At 42.2% G+C, this 15,790-nt stretch overlaps 4 protein-coding genes and 1 pseudogene across 4 annotated transcripts; 2 read left to right on the plus strand and 3 right to left on the minus strand.

The window, feature by feature from the left end:
• Window positions 1–2,357: 2,357 nt before the first annotated feature.
• Window positions 2,358–2,869, plus strand: LOC148103898 (histone H4). Its single transcript, XM_087834846.1, has one exon. The coding sequence runs from the start codon at window positions 2,388–2,390 to the stop codon at window positions 2,697–2,699; it is 312 nt and encodes a 103-aa protein (XP_087690972.1). The 5' UTR covers window positions 2,358–2,387; the 3' UTR covers window positions 2,700–2,869.
• A 3,025-nt stretch (window positions 2,870–5,894) lies between these two features.
• Window positions 5,895–6,394, minus strand: LOC148103899 (histone H3). Its single transcript, XM_087834748.1, has one exon. It carries the CDS (start codon window positions 6,372–6,374, stop codon window positions 5,964–5,966), a length of 411 nt encoding a protein of 136 aa, XP_087690874.1. The 5' UTR covers window positions 6,375–6,394; the 3' UTR covers window positions 5,895–5,963.
• Window positions 6,395–6,624: 230 nt separating this feature from the next.
• On the plus strand, window positions 6,625–7,300 carry LOC148103900 (histone H2A). The gene has a single exon (XM_087834768.1). The coding sequence runs from the start codon at window positions 6,700–6,702 to the stop codon at window positions 7,084–7,086; it is 387 nt and encodes a 128-aa protein (XP_087690894.1). The 5' UTR covers window positions 6,625–6,699; the 3' UTR covers window positions 7,087–7,300.
• A 1,522-nt stretch (window positions 7,301–8,822) lies between these two features.
• On the minus strand, window positions 8,823–9,729 carry LOC148103901 (histone H1 pseudogene; annotated as a pseudogene).
• Window positions 9,730–11,385: 1,656 nt separating this feature from the next.
• Window positions 11,386–12,067, minus strand: LOC148103902 (histone H2B 1/2). Its single transcript, XM_087834791.1, has one exon. It carries the CDS (start codon window positions 12,052–12,054, stop codon window positions 11,680–11,682), a length of 375 nt encoding a protein of 124 aa, XP_087690917.1. The 5' UTR covers window positions 12,055–12,067; the 3' UTR covers window positions 11,386–11,679.
• Window positions 12,068–15,790: the final 3,723 nt, after the last annotated feature.

Consider the following 15,790-nt stretch of genomic DNA (forward strand, 5'->3'; position numbering starts at 1 on the left):
TTTGAATATCTATATATCTCTATATCGATATTCTATATATAATATCTATCTATCTATCTATATCTGCGCTTGTGTCTAAATACACATATGCTTTCAATTGTGTTATTGAAGTGATCTAGGCAGATTTTTTGGAAGTTCAGTTAATGCTAGAAATGTGTCGTGCTTCGTCTCTAGAGGCCACCGCATATATTTATATATAAACATAAATAAACCATTTTTTTAAACATTAGTAACTCCTTGTGCATAATCTTTGTTAATAATTTTTGTTAATAAATTAATCAAAGCAACAAAACAAGCTGGAAAGTCGGTTGGGAGCCGAAAGAGCCGGCTCTTTTTAGTGAACTGAGCAGAATCTCTGAAAGAGCTGGAAATCCCATCACTAATTAACACCACCCAGTGACATGAACGGCCACATCCGCGATTCAAGTAGTTCACTACATAATAAATCAAATGTTGGACAGTAGAAAGTATGCTCGTTAGTTTAGTGTGTGGCTCTGAAAAGAGCCGTTGGATTTGACATCTGATAGCCAGTTTATTTGGAGCTCGTGTACTTGGTGACGGCCTTGGTGCCCTCAGACACGGCGTGCTTCTAGTTTTTACTAAAACATTGATTAGGATTTTCCTTTGCCTCTTTTGAACCAAAAGAGGTTGGAAAATCCCCTGAAATGAACCGAAATTGAGAATTGGTTTCTTTTCTTCTGTGTTATTATGATGTGTAAAGACTAGCCATAAGGAGTATTTTAGGTTGTCCCAATGAGACGATGTAATTGTTTTACTTTTATACTGGTAAGCTCTGAAGGATTATTCATACCATGACACTGTCATTTAAAGACAGGCAAGAAATTAGACATACCCTGAACTCTTGACCCCTACACGGAGAGATATTGTTGCATTTTGCTGCCATGTTAGGGTCCACTTGTCAAAGGGAAAAGAGTCGTAAAGTCAGTGCTGTGAGAGATAATCTTTGTCCTGTCAATAAGTATTTGAAGAGGGGTCACTGAATAGTTGATTATGAAAATGGTGTGATCATATACCATGGCTTTCACAGTCACCAGATCTCAACCAAGACTATCTGGGGGGAATTTGACTGACATAACAGATAGATAATCAATTCCAGGAAACACTGAAGCTGTTGGGGAGGCATGTGTTGTACAAATACTTCAAAAACGTGTCTTTGCCACCTGCCTGTACACATTGCTTCTTTGGTTCTGGTCTGTTATGTAATTCTACATAGTTGTGTCTTCTGGGCCTGTTGGCAGAGAATGCTATTTTGTGTAACTTAATAAAAAAAAACATATCAAACATGTTTCTCTTTCTATATATTGGTTGTATTTATTTATATTTGTATGTTTCGTCAGTGCCCTTAGGACTATTGTGATGCTGATTCAAAGAAGGTCAGTAAGTCTAAGGCCGATTAAAGCCCAACTTAGGCATTCATTAAGTGAATCCACAACTCACTGACAACACAGGACACTTTATTAAAGTGGATGGAACAGAAATACACAAAACAACACTGCGGGACAGTCAATCAGTGAACTTGATTATGAATGCAATGCGAGGGGCTTTACAAAATCAACTGTGTACAAAAAGTCAAAAGTGCCTGTCAGCTATGTCTTTGTGAACAAAAGACTTAACTCTTCCACTCACTTTTGCTGTTAGGAAATGAATCTGAAGGGTTGCTTGATGGACTCCTAAATGTACATCTCATGTAAAAGAAGACATAAAAGAAAACAGGAGCGGCTAAAACTACCGCCATCTACTGGCCTTTGGCGGAAATGAGGAACAGCATGACTGTGACTGCGGGTGGAGTAGCTCTGGTTGTCCCCATCGCATTTTACTGTACACTGAATAAATACACTTGTAGATTTCTCAGAAATAAAATGACATGTGAAGAACAGCTTATAGCGCTCATCCTGGTGAAGCAAATATTTGGCTTCACATTACAATTCTGACTGTAAAGGACAGGCTTACAAATACAATAAATAAACGGGATTTGTTTTTGTACTTTTAGCCTTTAGTTTCATGTTTAATATTAATAATACATTTTAATTTAGCTTGAAAAGTTATGCTAGACTCTGGGTAAAACGTTAAGAGGGTGTCTGGTTTTTGTTACTAATGTGGACACTTGGGTTTAGTTTCAATTGATTAATTATGTGAAATAAAAATATGAACTCGACTCGATTTGGTGAGAGCCTCCCTTTGGTTAGACTTAATTTGTCATTAACAAAATACATTATTTCCACATAGAGAATAGAAGAGAGGGCGGAGCCACTGAGCTTCGAGCCGTCCCGCTGTTTTCTTTTACGTCCGCCGAGCACACATAATAAGATGGCTCCGTCGGGTTGAGGTTCATTCAACTTTGCTCGTACAAAGAAGAAACTGTAACCATGAGTGGACGAGGCAAGGGTGGCAAAGGACTCGGTAAAGGAGGCGCCAAGCGTCACCGTAAAGTTCTCCGTGATAACATCCAGGGAATCACCAAACCCGCCATCCGCCGTCTGGCTCGCCGTGGCGGAGTGAAGCGTATCTCCGGTCTCATCTACGAGGAGACCCGCGGTGTGCTCAAGGTGTTCCTGGAAAACGTCATCCGTGACGCCGTCACCTACACTGAGCACGCCAAGAGGAAGACTGTGACTGCCATGGATGTGGTGTACGCTCTGAAGAGGCAGGGCCGCACTCTGTACGGCTTCGGCGGTTAAACTCATTCACCCTAATCAACAAACGGCTCTTTTAAGAGCCACACACACCTCACTTAGAGCTTTGTTCTGCGATCTTGTTGGTTTGAGGGAAGTCCTGAAAAAATTGATAAAATGCATGCCAGTATCTCCCCAGCAACTTTTGAACTACTATGTTATAACTTTTATAACAAAGAATTACCTAACAAATTATTGGCTCTGCGTTTTTCTAAAGTGTATAAAATTAATCTGTTTGTCATGTGTGCTTTTCTTTCTTCTGAACTTGTGAGGTTACAGACCTATTCAATACCACTGTTTAATTGAACTCGCCTATAGGAGTGTGAACAGTAAGACCAAAAGAAAACTGAAAGATTTCACTGATTTATCTGTTTATTTGTAAATGTCTTCCTGTCACATATCTGCTTAAAGCAGACAAGAAGATGGGATTTCTGGCTCTTTTTAGAGAATCAGCTTGGCTCACTAAATAGAGCCAGGTCTTCAGGTTATTTTGTTGCTTTAATTAATTTATTATTAACCGTATAAAATTATGTACAAAAGGAATTACCAATGCAAAATAAAGTGTTTTTATCTATGTTTATATATAAATATATGCGGTGGCCCCTAGAGACAAAGCAGACAAACTCAAAACCACGTACAAACTCCAAAGCACATTTCTAGCGTTAACTGAACTTCCAAACCAGAGCTACCTAGATCACTTAAATTACACAATTGAAAGCATTTGTGTATTTATACACAAGCACTCATATATATATTCAAATAATTTAAAATGTTCATTCTCAGTAACAAAAGCTTAACACTGCGCCCTAGCATCCTGGAGCACTTCTGTTGTGTTTGTACGTGTTTTGGAGTTCGTACGTGCTTCCGAGTTTTTACGTGTTTTGGAGTTTGTACGTGCTTTGGGGTTTGTACGTGCTTTGTCTCTTGTGTCCACCGTAAATATACTTTTATTTATTCGCTCCACATAAAATGTAATAAATAAATCATATATTACAAAAACCAAGTATTCACAGTTCTGCTTTTAACTATTTACATTTTCATCTTTTTCCTTTTAAACAAATTTAAAGTGAAACAACACAAAACACTGCCAACCACAACACAATTAAATATAAATTAAAATATGAAAACAAAAAGAAGATGTACATTATCTGTCATATGGGCCTGCATGAATAAACTTTCTGAATCCTTTATCATCCGCAACTGAAAATAGTTGTAGAGAAAGAAAAAAAAACAACAACCCACGGCTCGCGATAATGAGCCGGCTCGCATCGTTCACGTCAAAGACTCGGCTCTAAGAGCCATTTCGTTTGCGACTGACACATCACTAGTGGTTATGTAGTAGGTCTAGATCTAGTACAGCGGAGGTCCCCAATCCCAGTCCATGAGGGCTGGTGTCCCTGCAGGTTTTAGATCTCGCCCTGGATCAACACACCTGAATCACATGATTAGTTCATTACCAGGCCTCTGGAGAACTTCAAGACATTTTGAGAAGGTAATGTATCCATTTAAATCAGCTGTGATAGATCAAGGACACATCTAAAACCTGCAGGGACACCGGCCCTCGTGAACTGGGATTGGGGACCGCTGTAGTAGAGGGTGGACATGAGTGGATGAAGCCCTATGAAGCTTTTGAAGCCTCTTCCTGCAACATGTCTGTTTAAACTGCAAACAAAGTATCAAAGGCAACTGTTAATGCTCTGTGATGAAATGACCTACATCGCAAACAAGAAGTTTTGCCAGGTTGTCTACGTTGACATGCTTCCAGGTAAAAAGAAAAAAATAGCTCCTTTGAGGGAGCAGATCAGAATTACAGAAAATACACCACACACAAAGTGTGTTTGCATGTAGCTCACAGCTGTGGCTCGCTGTCGGTCTAAATGAATCTCAGACCTAAATGAGAGTTTGTAGTGATTTATAATTATTATAAGTCTGAACCTCTTTAATCTGTTCAGCTGTCTTTTTTCTTAAGTTTTAGTGCAAGTACTTTAAGGAAAAAACAATGAGACAATGTTCATGTTCTTACTACACAGATTTCTGTTTTTACAACAAGTTTTTAAAAAGAAAAGTCTGGGTAATAACTTTACAATTTAACTCAGTCAGATTTTTATTCTTGCAGTAAAACAACTAAATGTGTTGCACATACTGATAGACTAACAGGGCTGGGCCACTTCAGTTCTAGTGTGAACATGAGTTTGACACCTATGGATTAAAGATTTAGTTTCATTACTTTAATCAAGTGTACTCTCAGAGGTTGTGAGTGGCTCTTACAAGAGCCGGTAGTTGGTTGAGGACAGTCGCAGGACTTTATTTAGCTTTCTCAGTCTTCTTGACCTGGATGTTGTGCAGCACACCACCCTGAGCGATCGTCACTCGGCCCAGCAGCTTGTTCAGCTCTTCGTCGTTTCGGACGGCCAGCTGCAGGTGGTGGGGGATGATCCTGACAAGGGCGTAGATTTGGTTTTGGCATTGGTGGGGACGGAAGATTCAACCACCGAACCCTGCCCTGCTTTTGTCTTTGTTTCTTGATAAAAAAAAAAAAAAAAAAAAAAAAAGGAGAAATATACTTGCCTACATATGCTATTCTACATGCTTTTAAACCATTTAAAATTAAAATTTATACAGTCATGAACCACCAAGTCATCATCCAACTTCACCTGTGATCTTGTATCACCATTACTCTGAGCTTTGTGTTGGTTCTTCTGTCACCTGACAATAGGACATACATGACAACAAGAATTAAATGTGTAGCTGCTTCAGGGTTTCTGTCAATTTGTGCAGATCTTGATATTTGTCTCAAAAATTAACCCTATGAATATGTCATTACCATTAGGATGAAATTGTGTCACCAACATGTTAACGTTAGATAACATTTTAACAGCCTCCGCAAACTAATATTAACATGTTTGCCTTACTGTCATGTCTATGGTATTTTATAGCACATTTAAACAATAGGAGTCTACGCTGGGTACTTCAGAGCACTTAGTCTATCATATTGTCTAGTGCAAAGCACTGAAATGTGATGAGGGAGCCATTTTAGCATACAACAATTTATGCTAAAAAAAAAAAAAAAAAAAAATGAATGAAGCAGTTTTGTAACGGAAGTTAGTGAATTCCATGCTCATGCCGACTATAGTTTCTAGAATAGAAAGAGCATGAAGATTTAAGTGAGAGTATGAGATTGATATAATACTACTGCTACCAAAGAAGCGAGCTCTTGGTGTGAGTGAGGTGGCTCTTAAAAGAGCCGTTGTTGGTAGGAGAGTGTGCAGCTTAAGCTCTCTCTCCGCGGATGCGGCGAGCCAGCTGTATGTCTTTGGGCATGATGGTGACCCTTTTGGCGTGGATGGCGCACAGGTTGGTGTCCTCGAAGAGTCCGACCAGGTAAGCCTCGCTGGCCTCCTGCAGAGCCATGACGGCAGAGCTCTGGAAGCGCAGGTCGGTCTTGAAGTCCTGAGCGATCTCGCGGACCAGGCGCTGGAAGGGCAGCTTGCGGATGAGCAGCTCGGTGGATTTCTGGTAACGGCGGATCTCTCGCAGAGCCACGGTACCGGGCCTATAACGGTGAGGCTTCTTGACGCCTCCGGTGGCCGGAGCGCTCTTGCGAGCAGCCTTGGTGGCCAGCTGCTTCCTGGGGGCTTTGCCGCCGGTGGACTTGCGAGCGGTCTGCTTGGTTCTTGCCATTTTTTTCTCAGTTTTCTTTCCCTGTGATAAGAGCAGAAAATGTAGCAAACAGGCGAGACTTGCCGCTCTTAAAGTGTGTGACTGGCTGTGACGCGGTGCCGCTCCGGCTCGTGATTGGTGACGGGCTCCACGTGGAGCACGGCCCCGCCTCGGTGTGTGCTGCTCATTGGAGAAACGTCCATTGATGTGCGCGCTGCCGCAAGCCTCTCTGCGATTGGTGCGTGACGAAGCTGCGCGCGCTCTGCGGAAATATAAGCGAAGCTTTCAGCTGATCGGGCCACATTTTTTCTTAGTCTTGATACTACGAAGAAAAGAACCTGTCAAAATGAGCGGCCGCGGCAAAACCGGAGGTAAAGCCAGAGCTAAGGCTAAGACCCGCTCATCCCGTGCCGGGCTTCAGTTCCCCGTGGGTCGTGTCCATAGACTGCTGCGCAAAGGCAACTATGCGGAGCGTGTGGGAGCCGGCGCCCCCGTTTACCTGGCAGCTGTGCTTGAGTACCTGACCGCTGAGATCCTGGAGCTGGCTGGCAACGCAGCCCGCGACAACAAGAAGACTCGTATCATCCCACGTCACCTGCAGCTGGCTGTGCGCAACGACGAGGAGCTCAACAAGCTCCTGGGGGGAGTCACCATCGCTCAGGGTGGTGTGCTGCCCAACATCCAGGCTGTGCTGCTGCCCAAGAAGACCGAGAAGCCCGCCAAGGCCAAGTAAGCGCAAAGCGCTCGGCTTCAACAAAAACAAAGGCTCTTTTAAGAGCCACACACTTCTCTCAAAGCAAACATTCCTGTCTGATACTGTGTTTGTAACAACTTGTGTACAGGGAAATGTAGATTATGCATCTTGATTTATTTTCAAATGTACGTTCATTCATGTCATCTTACATAGTCAGGGACTAAAATCCACCTTCAAAAAAACTACTTTTATTAACTCCAAAACTGTGTGTTTAGTCTATTCTTGTCTTGTGAATAAAGCAAACTTCAGGTCTTGATATAAAACGAGAGGTAAAAGCTCTCAGTCTCTCCTGCTTTATGGTAAGGCTCGTGCCTTGCTCATCTTACTAATTAAGAATAAATTGGATATCACTAATAGCTTAACTATGACTGTAGACACTCATCACGGTTCACTCACTTTATAATTAAAGTGGTTTCTAAACTCATGGAAACATGCTGTTCATGACACGTGGCAAGATCAAACCTTGTAAAACACAATAGGAAATCATAACCGAGAGGGACAGGTGGAGCTGCTTGCGACGTGTTTATTTATTTTATTTTTAGAAAGAGGGGCAATACATCTTAATGAACCTTTTCACAAATGTAAATATGCCAGATTATCGCCTTGGGCTAATTTCCATCTGCAGACCCTTTAGCAGGTTGGTGTTAAACACAAGTTAGTAAAAACATACAGAGACACTATTTACAGGTCATGTGACAAGGACAAAAACAGTGATCACATTATACTAGAACAAACAATGACAAGGAGAGTGTTCAGCACTGCTGCTGAATTTGGGACATTTTGCGTCTGTCGTGAGTAGAGTAAAACAATTCGAAGAATAGATGGAGTTTAGGTTTGCTTAGATAATAGGGGGCAGCTGGAAATCAGAACAACGGGAAATGATTCCTAAGTGTGGGTTTTGTTAGAATGACTTTGTCAACCCCTGTTTTAAAGACAATAGTGGATTTGTGTTCTCAAAGCATTTTATGCGACCTTAAAGTTCTCAAGAATGACATTAAGTTGCTGAACCCTGACCTCTGACATGCCAAATCAGTTGGTTCAGCTATAAGCTTTGGTGTGTAACTGTATAGTATGAAAAATGCATTGACAGTGGGGGTCTGCCTGTTATAAAATGAGTAAAACTCTGGGAAGAGGACAGCCCCCCCAGACTGAACAATAGAATTAGTGGAAAACTGTTGAGGAGGGGGACACAGGGCAGCCCCGGACTCTTCTTCAGCTGGGATATCCAAAGAATTGTTGAGGGCAAGAAGAAGTAAACCTCAAGACTATATTTTGAAATAATTTAATTCCCCTCATCCTTAACGCTACAGAACTCCATGGTAAAATAAATAGCAGTACGGGCTCAGCTTGGAGTAAAATGTGTGTCCTTGAAATCACACAATATCAATTCAACTGGACTAGATTTAGTCAGGTAAGGTTGTAGATTAGAGCATTTCAAGTGGATAATATTGGCTAGGTATCATTAAAATATACAGTGTACTTCCACTACAACAGCCAGTGTAGGCTTTCAAAAAATAGAACTCAATATTTCATACATGAATAATAACATGCATCTATGAATGCATTATGTGTTGTTTAATATAATATTTTAAAATGTAGATGATAACTTTTAACAGTTTATTCTTGTATGATAATGTTTCACAGTAAAAGAAGTGGTGTGATGGCTTGTATTACAAAGGTCTGATTGTAAATATTGAGTTAATATTTGCATTGTTGTCTTTTTCTGGAGTTGTAGACTTGCTTAGAGAGCACTAATGTGCACCATGATAGTAATTCAAGTTGTAATTGTAATGAGTAAAATGGGGGGAGTGGGGTTTTTAATAATAAGGACATTATTGTGAATGACAGAGTGGTGAGTGAGTGAGAGGAAGGAGCTCTTGTGTGTTGCTGTGGTGGCTCTGAGAAGAGCCGTTGTTGAGTGTGAGAGTGGTGTCAGCTCACTTCTTCTTGGCTGCTGTGGCCGCCTTCTTGACTTTGGGCTTTTGGGCCTTCTTGGCGGGGGACTTCTTTGCTGCTGCCGCCTTCTTAAGCACCTTCTTGGTGCTCTTTGCCGCCTTCTTGGGGCTTTTGGGCGCTTTCTTGGCCGCCGCTGCGGGCTTCTTGGCCTTCTTGGGCGACTTCTTAGCGGCTGCAGGCTTCTTGGCTGCTGCCTTCTTGGGCGACTTCTTAGCAGCTGCTGCCGGTTTCTTGGCTTTGGCCGCGGCGGGCTTCTTGGTTTTAGGAGCGGCTTTCTTTGCGGGCTTCTTGGCTTTGCTCTCAGTAACCTTCTTGTTCATCTTGAAGGATCCGGAGGCGCCGGTGCCCTTGGTCTGAACCAGAGTGCCCTTCGCCACCAGGCTCTTGATGGCGGTCTTGACGCGGGCCTTGTTCTTGTCCACATCGTAGCCTCCGGCAGCCAGAGCCTTCTTGAGCGCGGCTGCGGACACGCCGCTGCGCTCCTTGGAAGCGGCCACGGTTTTCACAATCAGCTCGCCCACGCTGGGGCCGACCTTCTTGGGCTTGGAAGCCGTCGTCTTCTTCTTCTTGGCCGCCTTGGCCGGGACGGCAGCAGGTGCGGGAGCTTCCTCGGACATTTTCCTCTTTCCTGTCTGATCGAGATTCACAGTACAGTGATGGCAAGTCGGAAGCGCCACGCTGCACTTAAACGCATCATGAGAACCGTTGAGAGTGAAGGCAGCGCGCGCAGCTCTCGCGTGTTGCGCAAAGCTTCATTTTGTGTTTTGTGTCTCGGGATCAAAGAGCTCAAAGTGAGTGTGTGAGCAGCACTGCAGGTCGACAGTGGAGCCGTCCACAGCGGGCTCGTGTCTCCTCGTGCAGGCCTCGTGTCGGGCTCTCGTGCTCTCTGCTCTCGGTTCGTGGAGCTTCCAAAGCTCAGCGACTCTGTGCGGAGCTCAGCGCTGCTCGGCGGCTTCTTGCACTCTTTTCTCTGCTAAAACCGATGGAGCCGCAGCAGAGCTCCGTAAAAAGCCTTTTCCAGCTAATACACATGTTTGTTCACGCACTCCGAGTTAAAAGCAGCATCTGGTGAGCGCAGCTGTGGGACAAAGTGATGCTGCGAGCTCCCAGCAAACACACCGATGCTGCTGGAGGCCCACGGAGCAGCGAGACTTGTGCGACAGCTGCTCACTTCTAACCAAAGCACAGTTTCACTCACATTGTTGTACATCAGAAGCTTCATTAGTGACCTTACAGCAGCTAGCTTCCACACTTTGGCTCTGATCTCTTAGTCTGCATTGACTCAGTTTCCTTCTACAGTTACTGACTCTACAATAAACAACAGCAGTGAATGAACACGTGATTACACACATCCACAAACTGAGTATCTCAATGTGTAATACTCAATACCTGCAAAACATCCAGTTTATCTCCCTGTTAAACCTCGTCTTGTTGACTCTACTAGTCAAACATGTTTAATCCTTCTATTCATAGTAATATTGTTGTAATTATTTTATCCTGCTCTGCCCATGTTGGTGAATTTCCCAGCTGTGGGACTAATAAAGCTTATTTCATGTCCTGGATAGCGACCTCAGTTTAATCTAGTGTCTTTAGTTATGCCCAGTATATCTCTGCTCTTCTTTCTGGAGGATTCTGTTATTCTTCCACCTACTGAAAAATGTGTAATCATAGATTTCTGTCCATGATAAGTAAAATGCTGAACAATACCTCCGACCCACTCCATATGCTGACCAGTCACAGGAGTGAGAGACTGAACCAAAATTCACCTCTGAACACCACAGGAAATCATTCCTACCGACATCCTGTACAACTCCATCTTATGCACAGCATTTACTACAATAGTTACATTATATAAAGGCAGATAAAAAGGTGGCTACGGAGCCATCAAATTAGGAGTTAGATTGAAGATAGCTTTGATGGAAATTCCTCTTCGGTTATAGCTAGAAAAACTTGACGTGAAGGACACAGCAGGGCCTGTGGCATAGGGAATATAGGCAAATGCTAAAGGTGTCATCCATTCAAGGTTGCCATGGGGGAATTACGAAAAAACTGATAACAATTTCTCTTTTTTTTTTTTTTTTTTTTTTTTTACATCTTTGCCTGTTGATAGTCCAACAAATCAGCCCTTTATGTATTAAAGTTGTTAGTCTAGTTTTGTTTGTAATGTTAGTGCGCATCATCAAGACAAGTGGGTTTGTCATTTCAACCATGTGCAGTGCTACAATACACAGTGAAGCGAGACAGCATTCCTCCAAGACCATGGTGCTCCATATAACAGACACATGACCACATCAATGTGCATGTGTGGGAGAAAAAAAAAAAAAAAAAAAACCTGCAACAAAAGACAGACGACCGAAAACGATACAGACACAAGACAGTGTAATAAAAGCAACCAGTGTCACAAAGTCATATCAATGCTGGATTTTTAGGGAGTTTCTTCCTAGAATCTAAAAAGTAAGGAAACATTTAAACAGCCTCAGTCAGTACAACAGATTATACCACTCAGTGAAACAAAGGTCCACAACATAGTAACGGTATGTATAGTAGGAAATATGCTCGTCAGTATGAAATGTGTGGCTCTGAAAAGAGCCGTTGTGTTGACGTCTGATAGCCAGTTTATTTGGAGCTCGTGTACTTGGTGACGGCCTTGGTGCCCTCAGACACGGCGTGCTTTGCCAGCTCACCGGGGAGGAGCAGGCGCACTGCGGTCTGGATCTCCCTGGAGGTGATGGTGGAGCGTTTGTTGTAGTGCGCCAGGCGAGATGCCTCAGCAGCGATGCGCTCGAAGATGTCGTTGACAAACGAGTTCATGATGCTCATGGCTTTGGAGGAGATGCCGGTGTCGGGGTGGACCTGCTTCAGCACCTTGTACACGTAGATGGCGTAGCTCTCCTTCCTGGTCTTTCTCTTCTTCTTGCCGCCCTTGCCGGCAGTCTTAGTCACGGCTTTTTTGGAGCCCTTCTTGGGCGCGGACTTGGCGGGTTCAGGCATTTTCTCTCCTCGATACTTTGCAGCAACGAATGAGCTCAGTCACTGAGAGCAGCGCTTTTTATACAGGCTGTATGCTAATACCACTGCGCGGGCCCTCGGATCTCATTGGTGGAGCCGCACAGTGGGCCGGACGTTGTGTTGGAGGGAGTTTGTGAATTTTGCTGAAACAGGCGCACATCTAACAAAGACAGTGGACTGTGTGATTTTGGCCTCGTTTGCTGAGACCGTCATTTGTTCTAAATGAGCAGTAAATGCAGAGCTCTGTGTGGCAGATATGGATGTGTTAGTATCAGTATTATCTTCAGCCAAAAATGAAATCATTTTAACTACAATTCCGCCTGATTTTGTGTCTCTGTGTTTCTGTAGTGTCCATGTAACGTGGTGATAGTCAGCACACAGCTTTAAAGCTTCACTGAGTTTTAGCTCTCAGTGGAGGTTAAACACTGGGCATAATTAGCTTCTGTCTGTCGGGTCACGTTTACTGCACTCTTATTTACAACTAAGCAAATCGCTTTGGCTCAGATTAAAGTTATGTTTCATAATTGCATAGTTTTAGTGAAGTTTAATGTCTCACTACAGCACACATTGGACTAAACCATTCACTTTTTTTAATTACAGGAGTGGGCCTCTCCAGGCCTCGAGAACCGATGTCCCGCAGGCTTCAGATCTCACGCTGGGTTAACACACCTGAATCAAATGATTACTTCATTACCAGGCCTCTGGAGAACTTCAATACATTTTGAGGAGGTAATTTAGCCATTTAAATCAGCTGTGTTGGATCAAGGACACATCTAAATCCTGCAGGTCACCGGCTCACGAGGCCTGGAGTTCCCCACTCCTGCTTTATTATCTAGTGTTCATATATATTTTTATGTACCGTCTATTTTGAATTTAAACTAACATTAAAAGTCTGTTTTATACAAGGATGAAAGAGAAGGTGCATTTCCACCGGGAGGATCAGTGTCTGAAGCAGCTTGTTGTTTGTGTATACTGAAAACTCCAGCCTCCAGAAATGATTACACCATCCATTTTTTTATATGTATTCAACTCGGGGTGTATATCCAGATTTCCGAGGACACAGCCACATCAGACAATTCTTTTGTAATGAAAAACATAAGCAATCATATCGCCGGTAAGTCATCGCAGTGCCAGCTGTTTAATTCACTGCACCTTCCACAGTAGCTTCGGTAACCGCGGCCCTGAGCAGATGGAGACGCAGTATAGTGAATAAATGTCCTGGTGGGGATTTGCTCCTACGTGATAGATACAATAAATCACAGGTTTACATGTACAGTATTACAAATACAGGAAATTACAGGATGTACGATTAATTAAATTGAGATGAACAAAGTTTCTTTTTTAGAAATTCTACATGTACATATTTTATTCCTGTTGGCAACTAAAGTTCCCGTCTTGCCCAGATGGCGGTGAAGCTTTTGAACAAACTGAGGATATATACTGTCTCTCTCCCTCTCAGCATACATATTAACTTCTACTGAATCAACTTACCAGTGACACTGACTTTAGAGCTGCCAGAGCTGAATCAGTGTTCACTACGAATCTGTTGTTGAGCTTTTGATTTACTCTCAAAACAGTGCACATGTTAAAGTCTTCACAGTTTTCATTGTGGTTTGTAAAAAAAAAAGTTTTCACGGCACACTCTGCACAGAAAGCGGCCAAAGCAGCCTTTGTCCCCAGTTTGACCTCTTAACGGATCATAGCTGACATCACCTTTGTAACATAAATACTTCACCTCAGTAAGTGTTAAAAACTAAAACAAATGTAGATGCACAGAATTGACCAAAAAACGTGCTGTTTGCACTTTAGTGATTTTAGTTACCGCCTAAACACCAAAAGTTTGAGAAGCTGTTTCGTCTTTGATGGTGCAGAAATGTTTACGTCACACGATGGCGCCACTTCATCAGATAAACTAAAGGGAAAACCCTGATGTTGGTTAAACCACATTGTTTTAAAAGCATTTATAACTATTATCATGTTTACAGCGTGTAGAAGATTAGTTAGTTAAAATGCTATGATAATATTTCATAACTTTATTAATATATTAAGTTAATATATTAACAAAGTCTCTGTCCTGGGCATTGTGTCCTTGGGCAAGACACTTTACCCTACCGCCTACTGGTGTTGGCCAGAGAAGAAGCCTCTGCCCCAGAGCAGCTGTTGCTACAACCATAACTTGCCTCCACCAGTGTGTGAATGTAAAGTGCTTTGGGTGCCTTGAAAAGCGCTATATAAGTCCAATCCATTGTTATTATTATTATCAGGTGAGGAGACTTGCAACCAAGGAGGATCATGTAAGGAAAACTGGAGCTGTCTGATAAGTCTTATGTCAAAAATGTGTTCACGATGAAGGGTGGAACATTGGAGATGATGACTTTCTTTGTAGGATTTCCCAGCGAGAGAACAGTAGTTGGAGTGCTCTTAGTCACTACTCACTCAGCTGATGCACCTTATGCTGTTAACAAAGATGTACCCGCATGGTTCACAACCATGCTGGTAGAGGTTAGTTAACCCCAACCTTTAACAGAAACCCTAATACCAAACAGAAAACAGTTTGAAACTATTCATTCATTCATCCACCACAAACGCTCAGACAGAGAGTTTGTGCACATATCATTGGTCATCGTTGCTGCCATAAAACAGCTGGATGAAGAAAGTCAGTCATCTGCCAACTAAGTGAGAAGAGACAATAGCAGTATGTATTTGATCTTTCTTATATTTTCTCCATTATAAAAACGATCCACAGAGTTAAAGTCAGCTCTAACATTTCAGACACAGTCTATGGTATTACTATATAAAAGTTGTTTGGTAAACACTTCTAGCTGCCCTGTCAGAGGACATGACCTATCTTTTCACTTGAATACCGAGAAAGCCCTGGCATGCCAGGGACTGGGACTTCCTGGAATCACTAAGAGGAGGGACGTGCCACAGAGAAGGTGCCTGGCTTTCTACGAGTTTTAAATCCAAATGAAAACCCCTCCTTCTCTAGCTTCATGTCTGCCAGTTAAAAGTAGAAATAACAACAGTAAGTATTTTAACAGTTTTTATGGCTTACTGCATGCATGTGTTGCTTTGCATTTTTAAGTAAACTGTAAATGGTCTGAGTGTTTTTAAAAATAAAATATATGGCCGAATTATCATTAGCTGTGATATTTTTATTTAATAATTGTACCAGATAATGTTAATATTCAATCCAGACTGTTGGCTTTGTTTGATTTCAGAAAGATAGTCCTACTCCTTTTCTCTTGTCTTTTTACTGTTATTTTATACAAAGCTGTGATTATGTCATTTCTGATTTCACTGTAATGTGAGAACTCAGAGGCACATTTTATGAGTTGCACTTTATATTTTGCTGTCACCAATGGAGAAAACTTGTGTTTCCCTTTGTCAGTCTCTGCATTCTTGAAATGAAACTTCTGCAGCAGAAAAGTGGCATGATTTTTTTTTTTTACTCCATTAACAAATCACAAGGTTATTATAACAACTGTACCGTCTGAAGACTTTGTTTACAATACAAAACACCAACACGTTAGCATGAAGGAATTGACTGGGGAGCAGCTCTCAGTTGAGCTGGTCACCATAGACTCTGTAAACACTCAGTGCCCAGAACATAAAATCTAACTAAATACAAGTTAATGTCCGGTTATTCTTCAAAGACTCTGTTTTATTCATTGCTCTGTTTAATGATTTGTATGAAACAAAGGGGTGTCATAGTTTC

Source organism: Neolamprologus brichardi, chromosome 3 (assembly GCF_056152115.1).
Source record: "Neolamprologus brichardi isolate AB-2024 chromosome 3, ASM5615211v1, whole genome shotgun sequence".
NCBI classification, from domain to species: domain Eukaryota; kingdom Metazoa; phylum Chordata; class Actinopteri; order Cichliformes; family Cichlidae; genus Neolamprologus; species Neolamprologus brichardi.

Bases quoted from the DNA above. Each gene is read 5' to 3' on its own strand.
- LOC148103899 (XM_087834748.1), bottom strand. From the start codon at position 6,374: ATGGCAAGAACCAAGCAGACCGCTCGCAAGTCCACCGGCGGCAAAGCC.
- LOC148103898 (XM_087834846.1), top strand. From the start codon at position 2,388: ATGAGTGGACGAGGCAAGGGTGGCAAAGGACTCGGTAAAGGAGGCGCC.
- LOC148103900 (XM_087834768.1), top strand. From the start codon at position 6,700: ATGAGCGGCCGCGGCAAAACCGGAGGTAAAGCCAGAGCTAAGGCTAAG.
- LOC148103902 (XM_087834791.1), bottom strand. From the start codon at position 12,054: ATGCCTGAACCCGCCAAGTCCGCGCCCAAGAAGGGCTCCAAAAAAGCC.